The sequence below is a fragment of the Borostomias antarcticus genome (genome assembly GCF_949987555.1).
Source record: "Borostomias antarcticus genome assembly, chromosome: 28".
Classification (NCBI taxonomy): domain Eukaryota; kingdom Metazoa; phylum Chordata; class Actinopteri; order Stomiiformes; family Stomiidae; genus Borostomias; species Borostomias antarcticus.
Window position 1 is genome coordinate 5,135,976 of NC_140261.1, and position 20,247 is coordinate 5,156,222.

Below are 20,247 nucleotides of genomic sequence, written 5' to 3' on the forward strand. Positions count from 1 at the left end.
CCGAGAACATCTGCAAACATAAGGGGATGATCTGAGAATGCTTAAAGGACAATGCTCGTTTTTGACAACCTGGACCTTATTTACGACATATTATAAGACGTTTGACTCACCGAGATCACTTTAGTGTAGTTCGGAGGCATGTAGAAGAAATTTAAAATCCAGCGCGAGCCAGTATATCCGTGGTCAGGGCACCGAGAATGCAGTTTCTAAAAATCTATTTTCTGCCGCGAAACGGTTGTTTTCATCAATCTGTCTTTATGAATCGCTAGTTGTGCTTACATAGAGCGTAGGCCTGTTGTGGTTTTTCACATGCCTCTGTAATATGATCTTTAGAAACGTCTTTAGACACGAAATAGCTTCCTCACTTGCTCCAGCACGCATGCGCACAGCGTGTTGGAGCAACGATTGCGCATTGTGTTGCCTCGGGGTATGAAATGCGCTATACAAATAAAGCTTTGATTGATTGAGTGACTGAAAGAAGTAAGTGTAATGAAAGCCTAAGTAAAGGAGTTAGGCGAAGGATAAATGCAATGTATGAAAAAAGAAGGCAGATGAAGCATGTAACTGACTGAATGCGTGCATGCGATAAAAAATTAAAAGACTACCCCAAGTGTGAAGAAAGTGTGAAAGTAATGGGATGAGGGACTGATGCCTGGACTAGTGAGTGACTGTTTGAGTAGAGCTCCGGCAACCCCAAGTGGCCAATGGGGTGACGTGCGCAGGCAAATAGATTATGCTGCAAGGAAGGCTAGAGATAAATGCAGGTTACTGTGGGGTTGATGACATTACCACCACTAAAATGGACAGTCTGCGTGGCCAACACTGGTGTGGTGTTGAGTGGGTGGAGAAGGAGGGAGAGCCAATGCCAGATAAGGTGCCCAAAAAGTGAAGGGTTTATTCCAACCAGTGAATAATACAAAAATAGGAATTAATCAATAATAATGATAATGGTAATAATGATATCCAGATACGAAAAAAACAAAGTCAACTTCAGTTCAACTTATAACATAACAGAAAATAAGAAATGCTCTGCAGCCTCTCGGCAAGTTGTGCGCCCTCCCCCCTCCGGAGCCGGTCTGAGGCATTTTATCCCCGCAGCTCAGAGGGACCTGAGTGGTAGAAACTATTAGAAAAGAAGGAGAGGGGAAATTTCCAGACCATACAAGTAGATGATAAATATGGGCGTGTAAAGGCTTGACTTGATTAAAATGAAGGAATTTGTCTAGCCCGAGAAATTGTAAAATAAAATAGTTTTTTAAGTTGACCACATGTGGACAGGGGCGGACTGGCCATCGGGAGCACCGGGAGCTTTCCCGGTGGCCTGGCGCGCCAACTGGCCTGACACTGCATGTGGAAGTGTCCTTGAGCAAGACACTGAACCCCAAATTGGTCCTAATGAGCAGGCTGGCAGTTTGCATGGCAGCTGGCTGCCATTGGTGTGAGAGGCCATTGGAAAATACTTTGGATAACAGTGCTAAGTGCAGTCCATTTAACATTTGCTAAGATATTTCATAGTAAAATAGGTTTGAATAAACCAGTGGTAGACTAAGCGGATTTTATTTAGCATGCTTATTTTCATTGGTCATTTTCATTTCATTGATCATTCTCATATCAAAGCGCTAGCCTGCTCATTGGGAGAAATTTGGGGTTCAGCATCTTGCTCAAGGACGCTTCAACATGCGGACAATAGGAGCGGGGAATTGAACAGCTGAACCTGCGGTCATTGGACAACCCGCTCTACCTCCTGAGCCACTGCTGCCCCAAATAGGCCTCCTTCTTTTACCATGAAGAGAAAATTACTGTTTAAAAAAAAAAACGTAGAACAGATTGTTTTAAATTTTGGTGGAACCTAAGAGCAGAGCAAGGAAGAGCAGCAACAGAGAAAAACACAGGATATCTATGCACTCAGTTTATGAATCTCTCTGTTCCATATATTCATCCCTTTATATCCCTCCCATTCAATGGAAGTAGGCTACTGTAGTTGACATCAACATGTTGCACAACGAAAGTAACGTAGGTAACCATGGTTATGTGAGTGATTGGATCACTCAAATATGATATATCTCCGCTCAGCGGAGGAATTCCAAGGTTGACTAACAGAGTAGAGACTAACAGAGTAGTCCTGTGTACCGGGTAGTGATGCAGTAGGGGGCGCCACACCCCAGAATAGAAGCCCCACGCAGCACTACCTTCGACCTATAAGTCTGTGAGGGCTCAGGGCTTGAGGGTTTAGGGGGGACATTGGGATTGGGCCCTTGTGTCCTTTCGAGGCGCCATAGATCTCCGCAAGAAGATTGAAGTGATCCAATCGTTCACATAACCATGGTTACCTACTGTTGACTTTCGTTGTCTTTTGTCATTGTCCTTATTTAGCTCTGCGTTGTGTTTTGATGACAATAAAAGATGGCCCCCAATCTCACACAATACCACAGAGTCCAGTGTCTCCTTTTCAGGTGTATCCCAAATTAATCTCCAACACGGGAGTTGAGCCTCAAGCAAAAGCGGTTTATTACAGAAGGTTTTACATACAAAAGATGATGGCATATAGTCTAATGTAGCCTACAGTTGACCTCTCTGTATGCTGTCTGGACCCAAATCAAAGTATTGTTCTTTTTGCAATGTTCTTATGTGGTTTGAGTGTCCCCCCTCCCTCGTCTCTTCTCCGATAAGACCGTCTTTCTGGTCTCTTCTGTGGCCTTGTTTGGTCAAGTTAACCTACGCCGCCTCGGCGCCCAGGCCTTTATCTCTAACCACAACAATGGTGTTTGGCACAGTGTACCAGCCATGGAATGTCTTTATCTCATAAGTCTATGGAAGAGGGACACCGTTTCTTACCGAAAACTCAAGCCGACAGCCATACTCAGAGGTCAATCATCATAATTAGGAAATAGCTAACAGGATCAGATTAAACCAACATTTCTCACCTTTTGATGGCCTCCATGAGCTCCCTGACCAACTCTCCATTCTTAATGGGCGTCGCTAAATGCTGACAGGAAACCTCTCTGTTTCCAAAGCTCTCCAAAGTCATGCCATGTGCATGGATGTTTGCAGTCTTGCCCTTTAAGTGGAAAGTGATGGGAGACATTTCGCGTAGGTGATTACGCAACGCCTGATGATAGGTGTTTGGGAAGTTGTGTAAACCCATTGGCGTTCAAGTGAACTGATATTGATCTCCATCAATATTGAAAGCTGTCCCCTGTTGCACCTCTTCTGCAAAAGGGACTCTAAAAAGGCCTTGTGTCGCGTTGATGACTGAAACCCATTGGTGTTCAGGTTTCAAGGCACTGAAAATGGTGGACGGGTCTGCCACTAGGGGCGCTATCTTATCCCCATACTCATTGGCCACTCTGTGGTTCACACAGAGGCGCCATTCATCTGAAGGTTTCAACACAGGCCACACTTTTGGAGGCCCTGTGAATTTCTTCAGAAACCTTCTATCACTTCTGTCTTTTGCCCAGATTGGCAACTCTGCCAAGTCAGGTTTGTTTACCCAACTCAAACTACATTTAACTTTCCCTTGTGGGAACTGAGGGGATGAATCTATTAACACATCAGGGCCCAGTAGAGGTTATCCTACCGGCCCCACCCACACAGAGGCCGTGAGAGACACAGATCCCTATTCCAGCAGGAATGGCCTGGTTTTTCTCACCCAAAATAGGACCCCCCCGCCTTCACCAATGCATGCATGCCTTGCTCTCTCATCTGGTGTTGGTTCCCTCTAGACAGCGATGAAGAGTGACGATAGCCACCCCCTTGCATCAAGGAGGAACTCTACATGTTTTGGCGTCCATTCAAGGTGGTTGTTACACACAGGCCTTCTGGCTTTTGTAACAGGGCGGCCTCGGACGTGGAGCGGCATCAGCTGCTGAATAATGGGGAAGCCGTTTGAGGGTGAAAGCTGTTCTCTGAGCCTCTGCTCCAACTGGTTTGTCATCCATAGCTCTGAATGGGATCTGTGGAGCTCTGGCTTTCTCCTCCACTCTCTTGACCTTGGTGGTGATTTCTTTAGTTAGAGTGTCACCGATCAACGGGTGACTGGCCTGAGCCATGTTTACATCACCTACATCGCGTGGATGTTTTACACTAGCTGACCAGCATTCAAGATCTGCACCGACAGTAACGCCTCCCGATCGTAGGGGGCGCAAGTTCGAAACAGCTGGTGGGAGTGTTTTACATCTACAGTACGATTCCTCCTCTCTCTCCTGAGCTTGTGAGGAGGGGGCGGAAAACTCGGGCTCCTCCTTTAACCTCTCGTCATTTCTGTCCTCATCTGACGGCATTGTCAGCCCCGCCCCCGTCAGTGGGGCAGGCGCTCTCGTTTGTAAGATGAGACAGACCTCGGCCCGTCATCTCCTGCTCCGACTCTCCTCCCTAAGCCTACTCTGCTCTCGCTGATAGTCAAGCGACTGGCTTACTGTAGTTTGGCTCTGTAGTTGTGTAGGGGAGGGGCTGAGTCTGGAGTGAATGAGAACGGCCCCAGCACTATGCTGGAGCAGATAAGGTCTTGGGTCACACACAGTATGATTTTAACACAGTGACCTAACCAACAACACTTCCCTAGAATATATATATCCACATGTACATAGGCCTATGCATACATACATACACATCTAGCTTCCATATGCGACAATACACATACATCACAAACTAATCCAAAACCTCGGTCTTTCACGGGGGCCTTCTCAAGGACACGCCGGTCCCTAGAAGTGAACCACCCACCGATCAAGTCGCGTGGGCGGGCAACCCCAGGGTGTGGAAACCCTGCGTGTCTACCTTAAGAAAGTCTTAAGGGCAACATATTCCTTCCACAGTCTTTCATGTGGACGGCACCCCAAGATGTGGAAGTCCTGCAGGTCTACTTTAAAGGACAATGCTCGTTTTTGACAACCTGGACCTTATTTACGACATATTATGTCGTGATTATGTCACAATGCCTGTTGTGGTTTTTCACATGCCTCTGTAATATGATCTTTAGAAACGTCTTTAGACACGAAATAGCTTCCTCACTTGCTCCAGCACGCATGCGCACAGCGTGCTGGAGCAACGATTGGGCGCTGTGTGCATGCGTGCTGGAGCAAGTGAGGAAGCTATTTCGTTTCGAAAGACGTTTCTAAAGATCATGGCATGTGAAAACCACAACAGGCCTATGCTCTTTGTAAGCACAACTAGCGATTCATCAAGACAGATTGATGAAAACAACCGTTTCGCGGCAGAAAATAGATTTTTAGAAACTGCATTCTAAGTGCCCCGACCACCGCCATTACATGCATATACTGGCTCGCGCTGGATTTTTAATTTCTTCTACATGCCTCCGAACTACACCAAAGTGATCTCGGTGAGTCAAACGTCTTATAATATGTCGTAAATAAGGTCCAGGTTGTCAAAAACGAGCATTGTCCTTTAAGGCATCTTAAAGGCTACACAAAACCTTCTCAAGAACACGCCGGCCCCTAGAAGTGAAGCAATTGCTAAGGCAATTCCCCTTATCTCTTGCACAGGTTTACCTTTAACACTAACACCACCCTATTTCACGTGGACAGCTGCTGTTGTGCACGACAGCATACATATAGGGAAATGCTTCCCCAGACAACACAATGCACGCGGCTTGGCATATACCTTGGCATTACAAACATAAGACATGGAGGCATACATTTACATGCAGCACTGGTTTTGTTTTACGTGTTGAGAGACTATGTGTGGTATAGTTGAGAACTATTGCTTTGTTCTTATGATCAGGATAACGAACCCACTCACCCAGTTGGGTCTGATTGTCTGTCCGGGGTCGTTCAGGTCACACCTGCACTGCCAGGCGTCTCCCGTGGCTGTAGCTGTCTGCTTTGGCTGACGACCAGTCTTGGACTTTCTCAGGGTTAGATGTCCGATCCGGGATGTCACGGCACCAATTGTTGACTTTCGTTGTCTTTTGTCATTGTCCTTATTTAGCTCTGCGTTGTGTTTTGATGACAATAAAAGACGGCCCCCAATCTCACACAATACCACACAGTCCAGTGTCTACTTTTCAGGTGTAGGCTAACCCTAACCCTAACCCAAATTAATCTCTCCAACACGGGATTTGAGCCTCAAGCAAAAGCGGTATACAGAAGGTTTTACATACAAAAGACGATGGCATATAGTCTAATGTAGCCTACAGTTGACCTCTCTGTATGCTGTCTGGACCCAAATCAAAGTATTGGTCTTGTTGCAACGTTCTTATGTGGTTTTAGTGTCCCCCCTCCCTTGTCTCTTCTCCGATAAGACTGTCTTTCTGGTCTCTTCTGTGGCCTTGTTATATATCTATATATTATAGACTCTTACATGCCCGTTCAATAACTCACTCACGCCTGTGTATTAGCCTCCAGCTGTCTACAGGGTGAAGGACAGCTGTAGGCCTACACACACCAACGTATCTAGTTCACTAGATCAGTGTTTTTCAACCTTTTTTGGGCTACGGCACATTTTTGACATAAAAAAAAATCCCACGGCACACCACCATCCCAAAATGAATAATTAACATGGAAAGAAGTAGCCTATATAACGTGCACACGGTCAAATGTAGGCACTTTTATTAAATGGAGATAATGAATATGAAAGTTGTCACCATTTAGGCCTACACATAAACAAAGAGCATTTAAAAATTTTAATAAACATCTTTAATTTCATTACAATGGCTCTGAGTTCAATTCTCCCTATAATTATGAATAGCCTACTATTATTACAAAACCTGAGTTTGATCATTATTTAGTCTTAAGTCTCTGAATTCGATTCTACTTCTTCTCATACATAGGCTCTGAGCCTCGTTTCTGCTTACTCAGTGTGAAATCTGGGCCTGTTTGGTCGAGCACAACTTTGATATCCTGGCAGGAATAGATGACAGGCGCAGCAAGCTTGTTCAACAGCTCTTTCTCTCTCTGTTTTTTGTTTTAATTGCAGTTAGGCTTGAGAAGCTGAGCTCGCAAAGATATGTTGTGGAAAAGGGAAGCAGAGTTGAAAGGTCCTGTCTCAGTTCAATTAGTTCTTCTTGCTCCTACAAAGTCATTCCCTTTCCGAAAAGAATAGATGAGCTGTATGGCTTCCTCACCCAGTCCAATGAGTCAGTGGAGGCTAAGAGGAAATAAAATGACATCTTCTCCTCGAGGCTTTCCAAATGTTCCCCTATTGTCTCGTTCAACGCTGCATGTCCTTGACATTCTTGAGTGAGAGGTAACATGTCAAGCGATTTCTACTTGATTGCATACGATTGCATAGCCTACATGTCGGCTAAATAAGTCAGTCATTCTCAAAATAATAATTATTATAATTTTAATATTATTACTGACATTTGACAATTTTCCACGGCACACCTGACAATCTCTCACGGTACACTAGTGTGCCGCGGAACACCGGTTGAAAAACACTGAGCTAGATGATATAGGTGGTCGGGTGTACGTCTATTGTACTCTTATGGTGCATTCGTTTGTGGTCGGAGGTGGCAAGTCGCAAGTAGCAAAATACCTACCTCCGACCTGTGTGCATTCAGATATATACCATTATATCACAGTTACCTAGTTATATCTATATACCATTATATCACAGTTACCTAGTTATATCTATATACAATTATATCACAGTTACCTAGTTATATCTATATACCATTATATCACAGTTACCTAGTTATATCTATATACCATTATATCACAGTTACCTAGTTATATCTATATACCATTATATCACAGTTACCTAGTTATATCTATATACCATTATATCACAGTTATCTAGTTATATCTATATACCATTATATCACAGTTATCTAGTTATATCTATATACCATTATATCACAGTTACCTAGTTATATCTATATACCATTATATCACAGTTACCTAGTTATATCTATATACCATTATATCACAGTTACCTAGTTATATCTAGTGCATTCGAGCAACTGGGGGCTGAGAAACATATCCGAATTTGCGACGAGGAAGTGCGAGTTCATGAGGTGTTTTATTTAATCATTCCTAGAAGCAAGTCGCAATTTGCCACCTCCCAGTTAGAAACGAACGCACCATTACATGCCCGTTCACTTGCTCACTCACGCCCGTGTATTAGCTTCCAGCTGGCTAAGGGGTGGAGGACAGAGCTGTAGGCCTACACACACCAACGTGGGGGGGGGGGGGGGGGCTGCAGTTGCGTGAAGCTAGCAGTATTCCCAATCTTGTAGCTTGGGGTAGGCACGGTTCCCCGAGCCCGAAGGCTAACCGGGAGGGCTCCGGTCAACAGACAAGACAAACAAAATGTCTTTATATCTAGCTGTTGTCTCCTTTTCATTTTTATATTCTTTTTGTACAAAAGTAGAGCTTATTAATTTATTTATGTAATGTAACTGTTTCATATGTAGGTTATCTTAACCTGGATTACATCTACATGTTGCTATTCAGTACAGTAGGTCAGTAATAAGTTTAACTAGCCAACCAGTGTCTACCTCACTCACTCACCATCTAAAGTTTAGATGGTGAGTGAGTGAGGTAGACACTGGTTGGCTAGTTAAACTTAGACTTTATCTAGAGCATCTTCTGGGGGCTGGGGGTGGGTGTCTAGGTCAGACGAGGCCACAGCTGATTCTGTGAGTAGCAGGACATAAAGGTTTTAAAAAGAAATCAACTCGATATGAATTTCTATTAATTAACTTAACACTATGTATTTATTTATTAACCATGAATTTCTTTATGTAATGTAACTTTCATATGTAGGCTATCTTAACCTGGGTTAACTTACATCTACATTTTGCTATTCATAGCAGTACAGTAGTTTAGTAATAAGTTTAATAGCCAACCAGTGTCTACCAGTCACTCACTCACCATCTAAAGCATCTTCTGGGGGCTGGGGGTGGGTGTCTAGATCAGAGGGGGCCACAGCTGATTCTGTGAGTAGCAGCACATAAAGGTTTTAAAAAGAAATGTCAACAGGACCGGCTAGCTAGCATAGCACATTATAATTTAAGCATCCATGAGAATGGAAACATGTGTCCTGGCTGCTGCTACTGCATTTTTATGTATTTATTTGGACAGGAAGTATTTGCAAGTGTGCCAGCTGGCAAGCTAGCTAACAGTAGCCACCTCACTAGACTAGTGCAGTGGTTGAGGCTGGCTAGAGAAAGCTAGCTTACTAGAACTGTAGTAGATGTCTAGTTAATGGTAGCTAACGGTATCTAGCAGCTAGCTTACCAGAACAGTAGTTGGCTGGTTGCTAGCACTGTATCTAGCTGTCTAGTTAATGGTAGCTAACGTTAGCTAGCAGCTAGTTAACCAGATCGAGTTGTTACCAGAACGTAAGCTTACTAGCTAACGTTAGCTACCTAGCTTAGCACTTTCTAACACACTAGGCTAACGGCTCTCGTTGTCATGGTTACTGTGAGACCGCGGGCAACTGACCGACCGTCTTAACACAGCTACTCTCACCTTTCTAACATATATATATATATATATATATATATATATATATATATAATAATATAATATAATACCGTCTTAACATAGCTACTCTCACCTTTCTTGTGGGAAAAATGCTTATATGCTGGGCTCTGCTGCCTTTTCTCCAGGCCTCTCTCTCCACTCTTTTCTCCTGGCCTCTCTCTCCACTATTTTCTGGTGTCCAGATTTATGTATGGGCTTGATGTTTATGATTTAACGTTAGGCTATTAGTGCTAGTATTTGACAGCCAGCTGGTATAGTGACGTTAATATCAAGAGGTGAGACTTGCCAGCATGAACCATGGCATGGACCAAACCATTTAAGAAGGGGGATATTGCTCAGGAAATTAAAACTTTTTTCATCTGTATTGCATTATTTGTGGCTTAATTTGAATTATGATGCAGCATTAGTGTGACTGATCTACATGCAGAATAATTTCGTCATAGAAAGAGGGACCTCTTGTTTTTTTGTGGGCCCTGCTTAATTGCTTGTGGGCCCTTATAATCATCATCACCTTTCACCGCTAACGGCGCCGACTTTGCAACATGAATATTTCTGGGTCAAAAGAAGGGTAAGAGTTGAGTGATTTAATATTATTTTTATACCTAGGCCTATGTATCTTTTTATGTCAAATTTGGGGCCTCGGGATCTATTGGCGCGTTCCAGGCAACCCGTAACTCGTGTTTTTCCGACCTCCTACACGTGAAAATGCTCCGGAATGGCAGTCAAACCCGTAACTTCCCACCCGTGAACTCGTACAGATCGATGTACTCCCAGTTGCCGGGTGGGAAGTTACGGGTTTGACTGCCATTCCAGAGCATTTTCACGTGTAGGAGGTCGGATCAAACACGAGTTACGGGTTGCCTGGAACGCGCCATATATATATACACCGCAGTGCACTGTAATTATTCAAATGTATTGCAAGGCCTTTACACGTTTCTAAACTCTGATCTGGTTGTTGCCATGTCATAAAGATAATAATTTTACACCTCCTGCATGAGGACTTTATCAGAATTACTGTTATAAGACATTCGGAAATGAGCAGCCATAAAGATAATAAATAAACAAATGTATTTGTATAGCTGCCTAGACTTTTTAAAATCCATCAATGGTCATTTTATGTAAAACTAATCTAATATTCCATGGAGTTGGTCATTTTCCGAAAGGAAGAGGTAAATGTGGGAGGAAAATGCACCTGTCACACAAAAATGTCAGAGGCGCCTACTTCCTCGCCCTCCCACGACTGCGAAGTTTCTTCCGGGACTAGATCTCTAAACAACACTGAAGTTTCAGCTAAGGAGCCAGACTGGGAAACACTTTCTACCGTGCGGGAGGTAGGCTACTGTATGTTGACGTTTACTATAATTCAATTACATGTATTATCTGCTCATTTGTAACCTACGAATCTTTTTTGAGATGCGACATCACTTCGGAATAGATAGATTCGTGTTTTTCTAATGAAATAGTTCCTTGTTTGCTTGTCAGAATGTTTGTTTATGAGTCGCGAAAGCCAATACGAATATAATAAAGTAAACCGTAGGCTACTCGTCTAATAGTGTGCTGGATGTTAAAGTAGAATTAAATGGTAATTTGTTCAACTGCGCATTGCCCAGGTGTAGCACCTTGTCTTGATAAGCCTACCATCTGAAATGTTCGCTTGTTCTGTCGGTTATTAGTAGGCTAGCCTACATTAGGTTACTTAGTGAGTATTTCACCTCATTCATTCACATATGTAGTACTTTTGTGGATAGTTCCTTTCCAAATGTATTCACATTTTGAATTGGGTTTATGTAACGCTGCACGTTTTAGAATTATTCCATTGATCAAACAAACATCTTGAGTAGCTTGACTTAAGATGTGCATTGATGCCTGTATTATTGATGCCTGTATTGTATTTGGCAAGGATATTCAATTGTCATCATCCAGTTGTGATACATGAGCTCCTGGATCTCAGCCAAGTTGTTGTACAGGTATTGCTTGCCTCTCAAGCATAAGTGGATTTGCCTCCAGTGTTCAAACAATGAGGAAAAGGTTTTCCTGTCAAGTTCCGCTGAGTGACACTATAGCCTATACTAGGGAAACCTGTGGAAGCTCATTTCCCCTTCCTCAACATTTCTAATGAATTCAAATGGAGCTTAGGGCTCATGTTCTGACTAACTGATGACTGATGTCAGGATTAAACAAATGGTTCTCCGGTGCACTCCACCCTTCTGTCTGTGTCCTTAGAGGGTGGGAACCCAGCGATGTGCTGAGCTCATGTTGTTTTGGCCTTTCCTGTTCCTATTCCTTCCAAATGGCCTTTCACCCAGGCTGAGGCTCTGGATGGGATTTGAAACCACACTGAACTACAAGGATCCTGGTTGCTATTAATCATTTCCCAGCATGACGGCATGTGGGTGATACTGTCTCAAAATATGATTTACGGTACTAGGGCCTCGGGTCAATGATATTTGCGTTGCCTCTGCATGATGGATGTAGACCCACTTTGATAGATATACAGTCGTCGCTGTTTGCTATGATGAGAGGTTGTATTTTAAAGTATTGCTTAAGATTGTTACTGTGTGTAGATCTGCGTTATCTTGGGAGTTGAGTCCGTCCTTGGGATGTTTTCCTAGCCGTCCGCTGGAGTTTTCATGATCGTCTCCGTTTATTGGAGCTGAGCTTGGTCCCCCTGCCTGTCGGCCGTGCCTGAACTCCTTAATCGTCCACCTCCAGCAGGGCAGAGGGAGTGGCCTGACAGGCTGCCAGCAGTAGCCTCGCTGGAGGCCGACGGGGAAAAAAGGGAAAGGTCACTGCGTCAACTTGCAGTCCTTTTGGCAAGAATCCAGAACCACTTCCTGTCTGTGTCTGCCCTTCACCCCGCCGTCCCTCCACTGTTTGACACCTATACAGGGGTGGAGGCGGGCGGAGGGTGAATGGTCGAAGGAGAAGAGTTTCTGAGAAGTAGCCTCCCAGTGGAGCTCATCTCCGGCGTGTCTCTTGTGTTCTTTCAGCAGCAGCAGCAGCAGCAGTGTGCGTCCTCTTGGGGTAACTGGCCCGCGGGGGGGAGGGCGGTGTCGTGAACCTGTGAGGGCCGGAGCCGGCGACCGGGGAAGACATGCCCGACGCAGCAGACATGATCAACCTGTCCTTCCTGACGGAGTCGGAGCAGGAGCTGATCCTGGAGGTGCTGCAGCGGGACGCGGAGCTGCGGCAGGCGGAGGAGCAGCGCATACGGTGAGGAGGGGGGGGGGGGGTGGGCGCGGGCCACGGCTCGCTCGTATACAGTGGCTCCCAACCTTGGTCACCCGAGAACATTGGATGTGCGGCCTACTGTTAGATGGTCACTTCCGAGTGTGTGGTGGTCATTCATTTTTTTTTTTTTTTTTTGGGTAACTGTTAAATAGTCAGTAAGAGTGCTTGAAGTCTAAAATAGGTTTGGAATTTAGTCTACAACAAGTTTGGAATTTGGCAATATAACAAATGTTATATATGGTCATATACAACGTCCGATATCAAAGTTTTGTCAAACGGGGAACTCTTGAGATATAGCCTGTCGCCGCTAACCCATTCATTCAGTGGATCCATAGGAAGCATACCTTGAGGTGATTTTTTTTGTCAGAACATCAACGGACACCAGTGATCACTCGGTGAGTTTCCTGTCTTTGATAAGGAGAGTTTATGGCGTTTTTGAGGGATTTTGTCTTTGCACCTATGGATCCATTGAGTGTGTTAGCAGCGACGGGCTATATCTTGAGAGTGCAGCGTTTGACAAAACTTTGATATTGGCAGTTGTACAGTATATGATCGTAAATAACCTTATAACATGGCTTATAATGCTAAATACCAAACCTGTCTTTTAAACATGCCTGCCTAGACTGAAATGAGAGAAAAACAAATGGGTTGATATCGGCCTTCATGTTCTCCAAAATATCAGAATCGGTATCGGCCTTGAAGAATCCATATCGGACAACCTCTAATGGAGATACGAGAGGTAGGTTTTCTCAACTACTTAAGCTTGAACAAAGTTTGTCCTCCCCCTTGCCCTGTTCCAGGAAGCTGAAGGCGGAGCTCCTGGACATCAGAAGGAAGGGGGCCAAGCGCGGCAGTGGGAGGTACAGTGCGCGCAGCTGTGGCCGATGCCAAGAGCCGCTGAGCCGACTGACTACCAGCTCCAGCCAGTGTAGGGCATGTAAACACCAAGTGTGCCAAAGCTGCCGAGCGGCGCGCTCCGGCGGATCCTGGGTGTGCAAAGTGTGCGCCAAAGAGGCGTAAGAGTCCACCGTTCTCCACCGTTCTCCACCGTTCTCCACCGTTCTCCCCCGTTCTCCCCCTCTCTCTCTCTCTCTCTCTCTCTCTCTCTCTCTCTCTCACACACAACGTAACTGTAGAAGCCTAGTACATTTCTAATCCTTTTTGCTGCTCGGCAACTAGCCTATGAGAAATCAATGTAATCAAACATTTTTAGGATGAATGATTTGCGCTATATGCTGTTGCACTCACCGCTTTCAGCTCTGGCAACTCATCAATTTCACTAGATTCAAGATTTCTTGAAACTAACACCGGGACTTTTTTTTGTCCTGTCAAATTATGACATGCTTACATGTATACATTTTGTCCTAAAACTGTGAGGTTGGTGGTATTTTTTTTCCAGGGAGCTGAAGAAGAGCACTGGGGACTGGTTCTATGACCAGAAAGTGAACCGCTTCTCCTCTAACCCTGGACACAACATAGTGAGAATCTCGCTCAAAGCAAGGCCCTCATGTGAGTACAGGAAACAGGATGTGGGCACATTCTGTTGAACGGGACATGTCAACGACTCGCATTCTTGTGGTAAATGGAATGTTGATATGGAATGTTGATATGATACTATGGATGATACTGTATGCTACCCCCGACCGCTGCCTAGTGGACCCAAGCACACTCACACTCACGCACACACAGACATACACCAGTCCTGGGCTCAGATCCCCTCACCCTAACCCGGGTCTGTATCCTTTTCCTACCCCCACCCTACCCCTGACCCCTGCCTCTGTCTGGACCCAGGCACACTCACACTCACGCACACACAGACATACACCAGTCCTGGGCTCAGATCCCCTCACCCTAACCCGGGTCTGTATCCTTTTCCTACACCCTCCCTACCCCTGACCCCTGCCTCTATCTGGACCCACGCACACACAGACATACACCAGTGTTTGCCATGTCTCTCCTATGATGTTTTAGCCCTTTTTGCTCTGAAAATGTAATTTAATGTAATTTATTGCTCTATAAATGTTCTTGGCGGTTAGACAAACATACTCCAGGAGCTTGCTCGATCATTTCGTTGAGAGGGGTCAGGGAAGAATTTTTACAGCTCATTTTTCTGAACCCTGGGTGATACTGTTTTTTTGCTTCCCTCTGGAATATGTAGGGGTGGGACCTATGCCCTCCTCCCTTGTTCCCTGTAAAGCGCATTGTGTTACCTCTGTGTATGAAATGCGCTATACAAATAAAGCTTTGATTGAATGTCACAAACAAATTGTACAGTACTAGCCTACTCGGTTACCACTCACATATAGTGAAAGTCATTGAGATTGGATTTGTTTTTGTTCTTCCCAATTAGCCCTTGCCCTTTCTGAAGTGAATAAATACAAACACCAGTATGTCTGCGTTAGTCTCTTTTTTTTTGTAAGCATGTTTCTGTTATATCTCTGTTTTAAACCTGTGATCTCTGGTTTTACACCTGTTTTGTTACACTGCAGCGAAGAAGAGGGAGACAGTGGGAGAGTTGCTGTTGCAGAGTTCTGAGGTGAAGCTGAGTCAGCCCAACCCGGTGCCCCGACCCCGGCTAAAGGACCTGGCAACCAACAGACAGGGGTGAGTCTTCCTCCTCACTGAACAACACACACGTCACGGGCATCACTGCGTTGTTCGTCAATACCGTTTCTTGCCCACGCCGGGTTCGATCTTGGGTCCTTTTGAATTGTCAACGCCATGACAATCTTACATAAACACCACTTTAGCCAGCTTTGCAACCGGAAAGCTAGCTATTCGCTGGCGCGGGTAGGTGGTATGAGGAGTTTAACCAATTCAACTCGGTTACAGAAACACACACACATTTCATTAATAAACTGTGCTGTAAGTATATATTTGACCTATACAGCATCACCAAGTCGAAGGATGAAGTCGAAACAAAGGAGACTGAGGAGTCGGAGCAACCGCAGCAGAAACAGCAGCGCAGTGACACCGAGTCTGCTGAGAGGACCAGCCTGTCCAGTGTTAAAATGGAGACCGAGTCGTCGCGGGACACCCCTGGTCTACCCAGGTGGGCCTCATCAAAAACATGGAACGCATTATCGCTACCTGCAAACAAAACGGTTTGAGACGCCTGCTGATCATGCACGGCATTTGTCCCACAGTAAAGAGATGACCACGGGTTCGTCCAGCCCAGCACGGTCCAACTCCAGTCTGTCCATCCCGGTCAAAGCAGACGACATCAGCATCCACAGTTCCTGGTCAGATGCAAAGACGGTGAGAGACTGGTGGCTATTTTATTTAAGTGTTCTCTCCCGCCATCACGCGGTGTCGTGATTCCAGCCTGTCCCTTTCTGTCCCTAGTCCCTGGCCGAGAGACCCCACAGTCCAGGCGGCAGCAGCCCAGCCCTGTCCCTGGAGGTCGACCGGCTATTCAAGAAGAGCATCAGACGAGTTCCCCAGTCCTCTGGTGAGACAGACGTCTCCTTATAGTCCCAGGCTTTCAAAAACAGAAAAAAAACTGTCACTCTTTTGAGTGAAATGGTGAATGAATGCTGACTGGAATACCTGGCGTTGTGTTTCCGTTTGATTTCTCCAGAGTTCACCTCAGAGCTGGACCTGCGGGAGGATGTGGCTGACGCGCCAGAGGCCTCGATGGGGGACAGGAGCAAGTCTGTGCCTGGCCTCAACGCACACGTGAGTCAAGAGAACACGACGCGGAGAGAACACAGGAAATTGAGCTACGGCTCCAATGCAGTTTCTAAAGCGTCGACTGTGGTTTTGCAGGACGAGGAGGAAGATGAAGATATTGATAACTTGGTGAACATCCACAAAAACACCATGGCCTCAAGTACCTCAAGTCTGCGTGGCTCCAAGGTAAATGCATGCAGACACTCGCTGAACCGGTTTTTCCATTGGTCATAGTTGGGTCTCTATTTTTAGTCACAAGGGGGACTTGATAAGGAAGCGAGTAAATGATTTAAAAACATTGAGACAGTTTAAGATATCCTAGTTCACGTTGAGCTGTATGTGAAGCCTGGTAATGACGTTACCATGGTTACACATCCTTAAGCTGAGGAAGTGCCTCCAGGCATGCAGATTAGCTACCACGTTGACGTGCAGTGTGGCAGTCACTGCATTATTGGTCGGTGTGTTCGGACTCAGAGGTCAACATGCGATAGTCCTGGCAACAGTTTCCTTTGCAAGTTCCTTTCAGCTGTGTATTATTATTGTATTATATTGTATTGCACTGTACTTTAGATTGTGATTCTTGCACTTTGCCTTCAGCACTAGATTATGCTCTTAGTCACTTGTTTTAGAAAGAAGATGCACTTGTGAGTTCTGGCAAGTAGTAGTACATTGGCTCTTCCTACGTTAAATGCAATTATTGTTAGTCGCTTTGGATAAAAGCGTCTGCTAAATGACTGTAATGTAATGTAAGATCTCACCACAGAGATTATTGTTGTTTAGTTAGCTAGCTTCAGCTATGGCCTAGTTTATATTGTATAATATTACACAGTATAAATTATACTAATTTATGTGTGGTTATGCTGTGTGTCTATGAGCCATAGCTTGTTTTATACAATATAAACTAGGCTTGACTTAGACTGATCCAACAACGGATGCCAGAAAGGCATGTTCTTTGTTTGCACTAAGATTAGAGAAGTTTACACATTCCTTGCGTGTGTGTGTGTGTGTGTCTGTCTCTGTCTCTGTCTCTGTCTCTGTCTCTACAGAGCACCCTGGGCAGTCTGATGAGCATCTACAGCGAGGCGGGAGATTACGACAGCGTGGAGGTGAGCGGGGACATCGTGTTCTCTCTCAGCTACGACGAAAGTAGCCAAACCCTCAACGTCCTCATCAAGGAGTGCAGCTCGCTGGCCCACGGGGACGCCGCACGCAAGCGCTCCAGCCCGTGAGTCTCTGTCCTCCCTGGGACTCGAGGACGTCGGGTACTATTATGATACTGTGGGGGGACCCATCGGGTCCTCATTATCCGTCACTTCAGAAAGACACTCTAGTCCACTTTTGGGTTCTGGAGTCACGACAGCAGATCAGCAGCACTGTTGAAAATGTGTCTACATCAAGCCACAAGGTTACACCACACACACCCTTGAGTGATGTTACCGCCTGACTCAGCGGAAAAGCAGCCTCTTATCTGGGCTGATCCAAAGCCTCTGATATGACTTCCCTTGGGGTGATTACTGAGGTTTCATAGGAAATTGAAAGTCAACAGACTTTTTTTTTTTCTTTTTCATTCTCAGTCAGGAAATGGAGGCTCTCGGTGGTGGAGTGAGTCTGAATAGTTTTTTTCCATATGGCGGTAGCAGATGCAAAATTGCACTGTTGTAAAAAAATAAAATTAAAAGTTAAAATGTTCATGCGTTTTTTGGCCCACAGGTATGTGAAATGCTACCTTCTCCCAGACAAGTCTCGTCAGAGCAAGAAGAAAACCAGCATCAAGAGAAACACCGTCAACCCCACTTACAACGAGACCCTGAAGGTGATGATTTATCCCCGACCACCGTGGAGTTAGATGGGAAGTCTATGCTGTTCCCATTCCTGGTCACTAGACCCGCTCAATGGCAGCCAGAGAGACAGATACTCTCCAGCCTCAGTAGCCTGGAAGCTTGGTACAGTATTGACATTAAAGATGTAAGAAAGGGTTTATCGAAACTGGCAAAGGCGAAACAAATATTGATTTGGTTGCTGCCCTTTTCTTTTGATTCCCCCAAGGGTACAGAGCAGGGCACCTTGTATACACAGGGTGGAGTGACCTACTGGGTTCCAGGGTCAACTGAAATCTGGCCTCTCTTTCTGCCCTCCGTTCTCAGTACTCCATCAGTCGCTCCCAGCTGCTCAGCCGCGCCCTGTCCATCTCTGTGTGGCACCATGGCCGCCTCAGCCGCAACGCCTTCCTGGGGGAGGTGGAGGTACCGCTGGACTGCTGGGACCTCGGCTCCGCCCACGAGGAGTGCGTGCCGCTCAGGGGCAAGGTAACCCTGTGGATGTCCCATCATAGCTTTAAGTAGAAGGATAATGTAACGATCCGGCGGTTTCCCTAGTAGTGTATCGGTGCATCGGCTAAGCCGCTCCCCCTCTTCTGTCTGCCTAGGCCTCGTCTCCAATCCCGCCCTCCGCCTTCGCCCACTACAAAGGCGAGCTGGTGATCTCCCTGAAGTACGTCTCGGCCGCGACGTCACCCGCCGGCAAGATCAAAGGTAAGAGAGGTCGTCTGCACCGGGTAGACAGAGCAGGGAGCCTCAGGATCGTCTGACATGGCTGTGTGTGTCTGTCCCCCCCCCGCTCACACCCCCAGGCAAGAAGACTCCGGATGAAGGAGGGGAGTTACATGTCATGATCAAAGAGGCCAAGAACCTAACAGCCATGAAAACAGGGGGCACGTCAGATTCCTTCGTGAAAGGGTTAGCGGCACTATGTTCACTTTTAATATCTCAAATTCACATTCAAATTCAGTTTTCCTAATATTCGTCTAATATTCTTCCTACCCATACCTAGTATTCGCCTAATATTTTTCGGCACCGTTGCTTCTCATGTTTCTGGCAACCAACAGGTACTTGTTACCCGCCAAGGCCAAGTCCACCAAGAAGAAGACCCCGGTGGCGAAGAAGACGCTGAACCCGCAGTACAACCACACGTTCGTGTACAAGGAGCTGTCGGTGGAGCAGCTGGGCGGCATGTGTCTGGAGCTGACCGTGTGGGACTGGGAGGCCATGGGCACCAACGACTTCCTGGGAGGGCTCCGCCTCAGCACCGGCAAAGGTACCGTACCGACCCGGACCGGACCCGGGGGGGAGGGCGCGCACGTTATCCATGTGTTGAAAGAATTATTTACCATGAACCCTAAAAATATCAATTTGGGTGACTTTTCACCTGACCTTTCAACTGAACTGCAGCTAAATTTAGCATTCAGAACCCCATCAAATGTACCATGTTATGAGCTTAGTGCTCTAAACGGCTGGGGAGTTGTGTGGGGATATAGAAGTGAAGTATCGGATGTCCTTCCATCTTGTCAGGCACAGTGAAAGTGGGAAAGGAGGAGGTGGAGATGGACTCTGTAGGGGAGGAGGTGAACCTGTGGGAGAAGATGATGCAGTACCCAGACTCGTGGGCAGAGGGCGCTCTCACACTGCGGTCTTCTATGGGCAAGGCCAAGTGAGGACAGGACGCCACCCGGAGGCAGACAGACAAGCTAAGACACTTATCACCCGTTAGGTCTCATTATGACCACCACCACTATCTGTAGACAACATTTTTACAACCGTCTGTCTGCAGCCACAAACATAATAACTATTTAAAAATGTTGTCTGTTACTCATGTTTTAGTATACTTGTACAACAGCCACAAGCAGCACTTACCAAAGAATTGAAGTACACCCAAACTGACATTTCGTCTAAGCTGTTAAAGGGATCGCTTTTCTGTTGCACCTGGCTCATTCCACAACATGTCCTCGGCTATGGTAACTTATCGCACATATTGGAAATATCAAATGTGTCAGATGTATGCTGAATATATAATAGAGGTGTAAATATTACTAGTTGCACAAAATTAATAAATATAGTTTGAT

The 20,247-nt window shown here is 45.7% G+C and overlaps 1 protein-coding gene across 3 annotated transcripts; it reads left to right on the plus strand.

Annotated features, from left to right (window-relative positions):
• Nucleotides 1–10,711: 10,711 nt before the first annotated feature.
• Nucleotides 10,712–20,116, plus strand: sytl4 (synaptotagmin-like 4). Of its 3 annotated transcripts, XM_084459528.1 has the most exons (17): nucleotides 10,725–10,787; nucleotides 12,443–12,659; nucleotides 13,478–13,693; nucleotides 14,077–14,186; nucleotides 15,167–15,281; nucleotides 15,568–15,729; nucleotides 15,824–15,935; nucleotides 16,023–16,128; nucleotides 16,258–16,355; nucleotides 16,446–16,535; nucleotides 17,396–17,574; nucleotides 18,060–18,162; nucleotides 18,494–18,655; nucleotides 18,775–18,880; nucleotides 18,979–19,084; nucleotides 19,234–19,442; nucleotides 19,697–20,116. In XM_084459528.1, exons 2-17 carry the CDS (start codon nucleotides 12,541–12,543, stop codon nucleotides 19,837–19,839), a joined length of 2,136 nt encoding a protein of 711 aa, XP_084315654.1. In that variant the 5' UTR covers nucleotides 10,725–10,787; nucleotides 12,443–12,540; the 3' UTR covers nucleotides 19,840–20,116. The 3 variants fall into 3 exon arrangements, with proteins under 3 accessions (XP_084315653.1, XP_084315654.1, XP_084315652.1); XM_084459527.1 differs by having other exon boundaries at nucleotides 10,712–10,787; nucleotides 12,446–12,659; nucleotides 16,258–16,535; XM_084459526.1 differs by having other exon boundaries at nucleotides 16,258–16,535.
• The last annotated feature ends 131 nt before the right edge of the window (nucleotides 20,117–20,247 follow it).

What these genes read in the sequence shown, in the direction of transcription:
- sytl4 (XM_084459527.1), top strand. Translation starts at nt 12,541, where the DNA reads ATGCCCGACGCAGCAGACATGATCAACCTGTCCTTCCTGACGGAGTCG. An exon ending in CCTGGTCAGATGCAAAGACG is followed by an intron (nt 15,936 to 16,022) that starts GTGAGAGACTGG and finishes TTCTGTCCCTAG; the next exon opens with TCCCTGGCCGAGAGACCCCA. An exon ending in TCAGATTCCTTCGTGAAAGG is followed by an intron (nt 19,085 to 19,233) that starts GTTAGCGGCACT and finishes GGCAACCAACAG; the next exon opens with GTACTTGTTACCCGCCAAGG.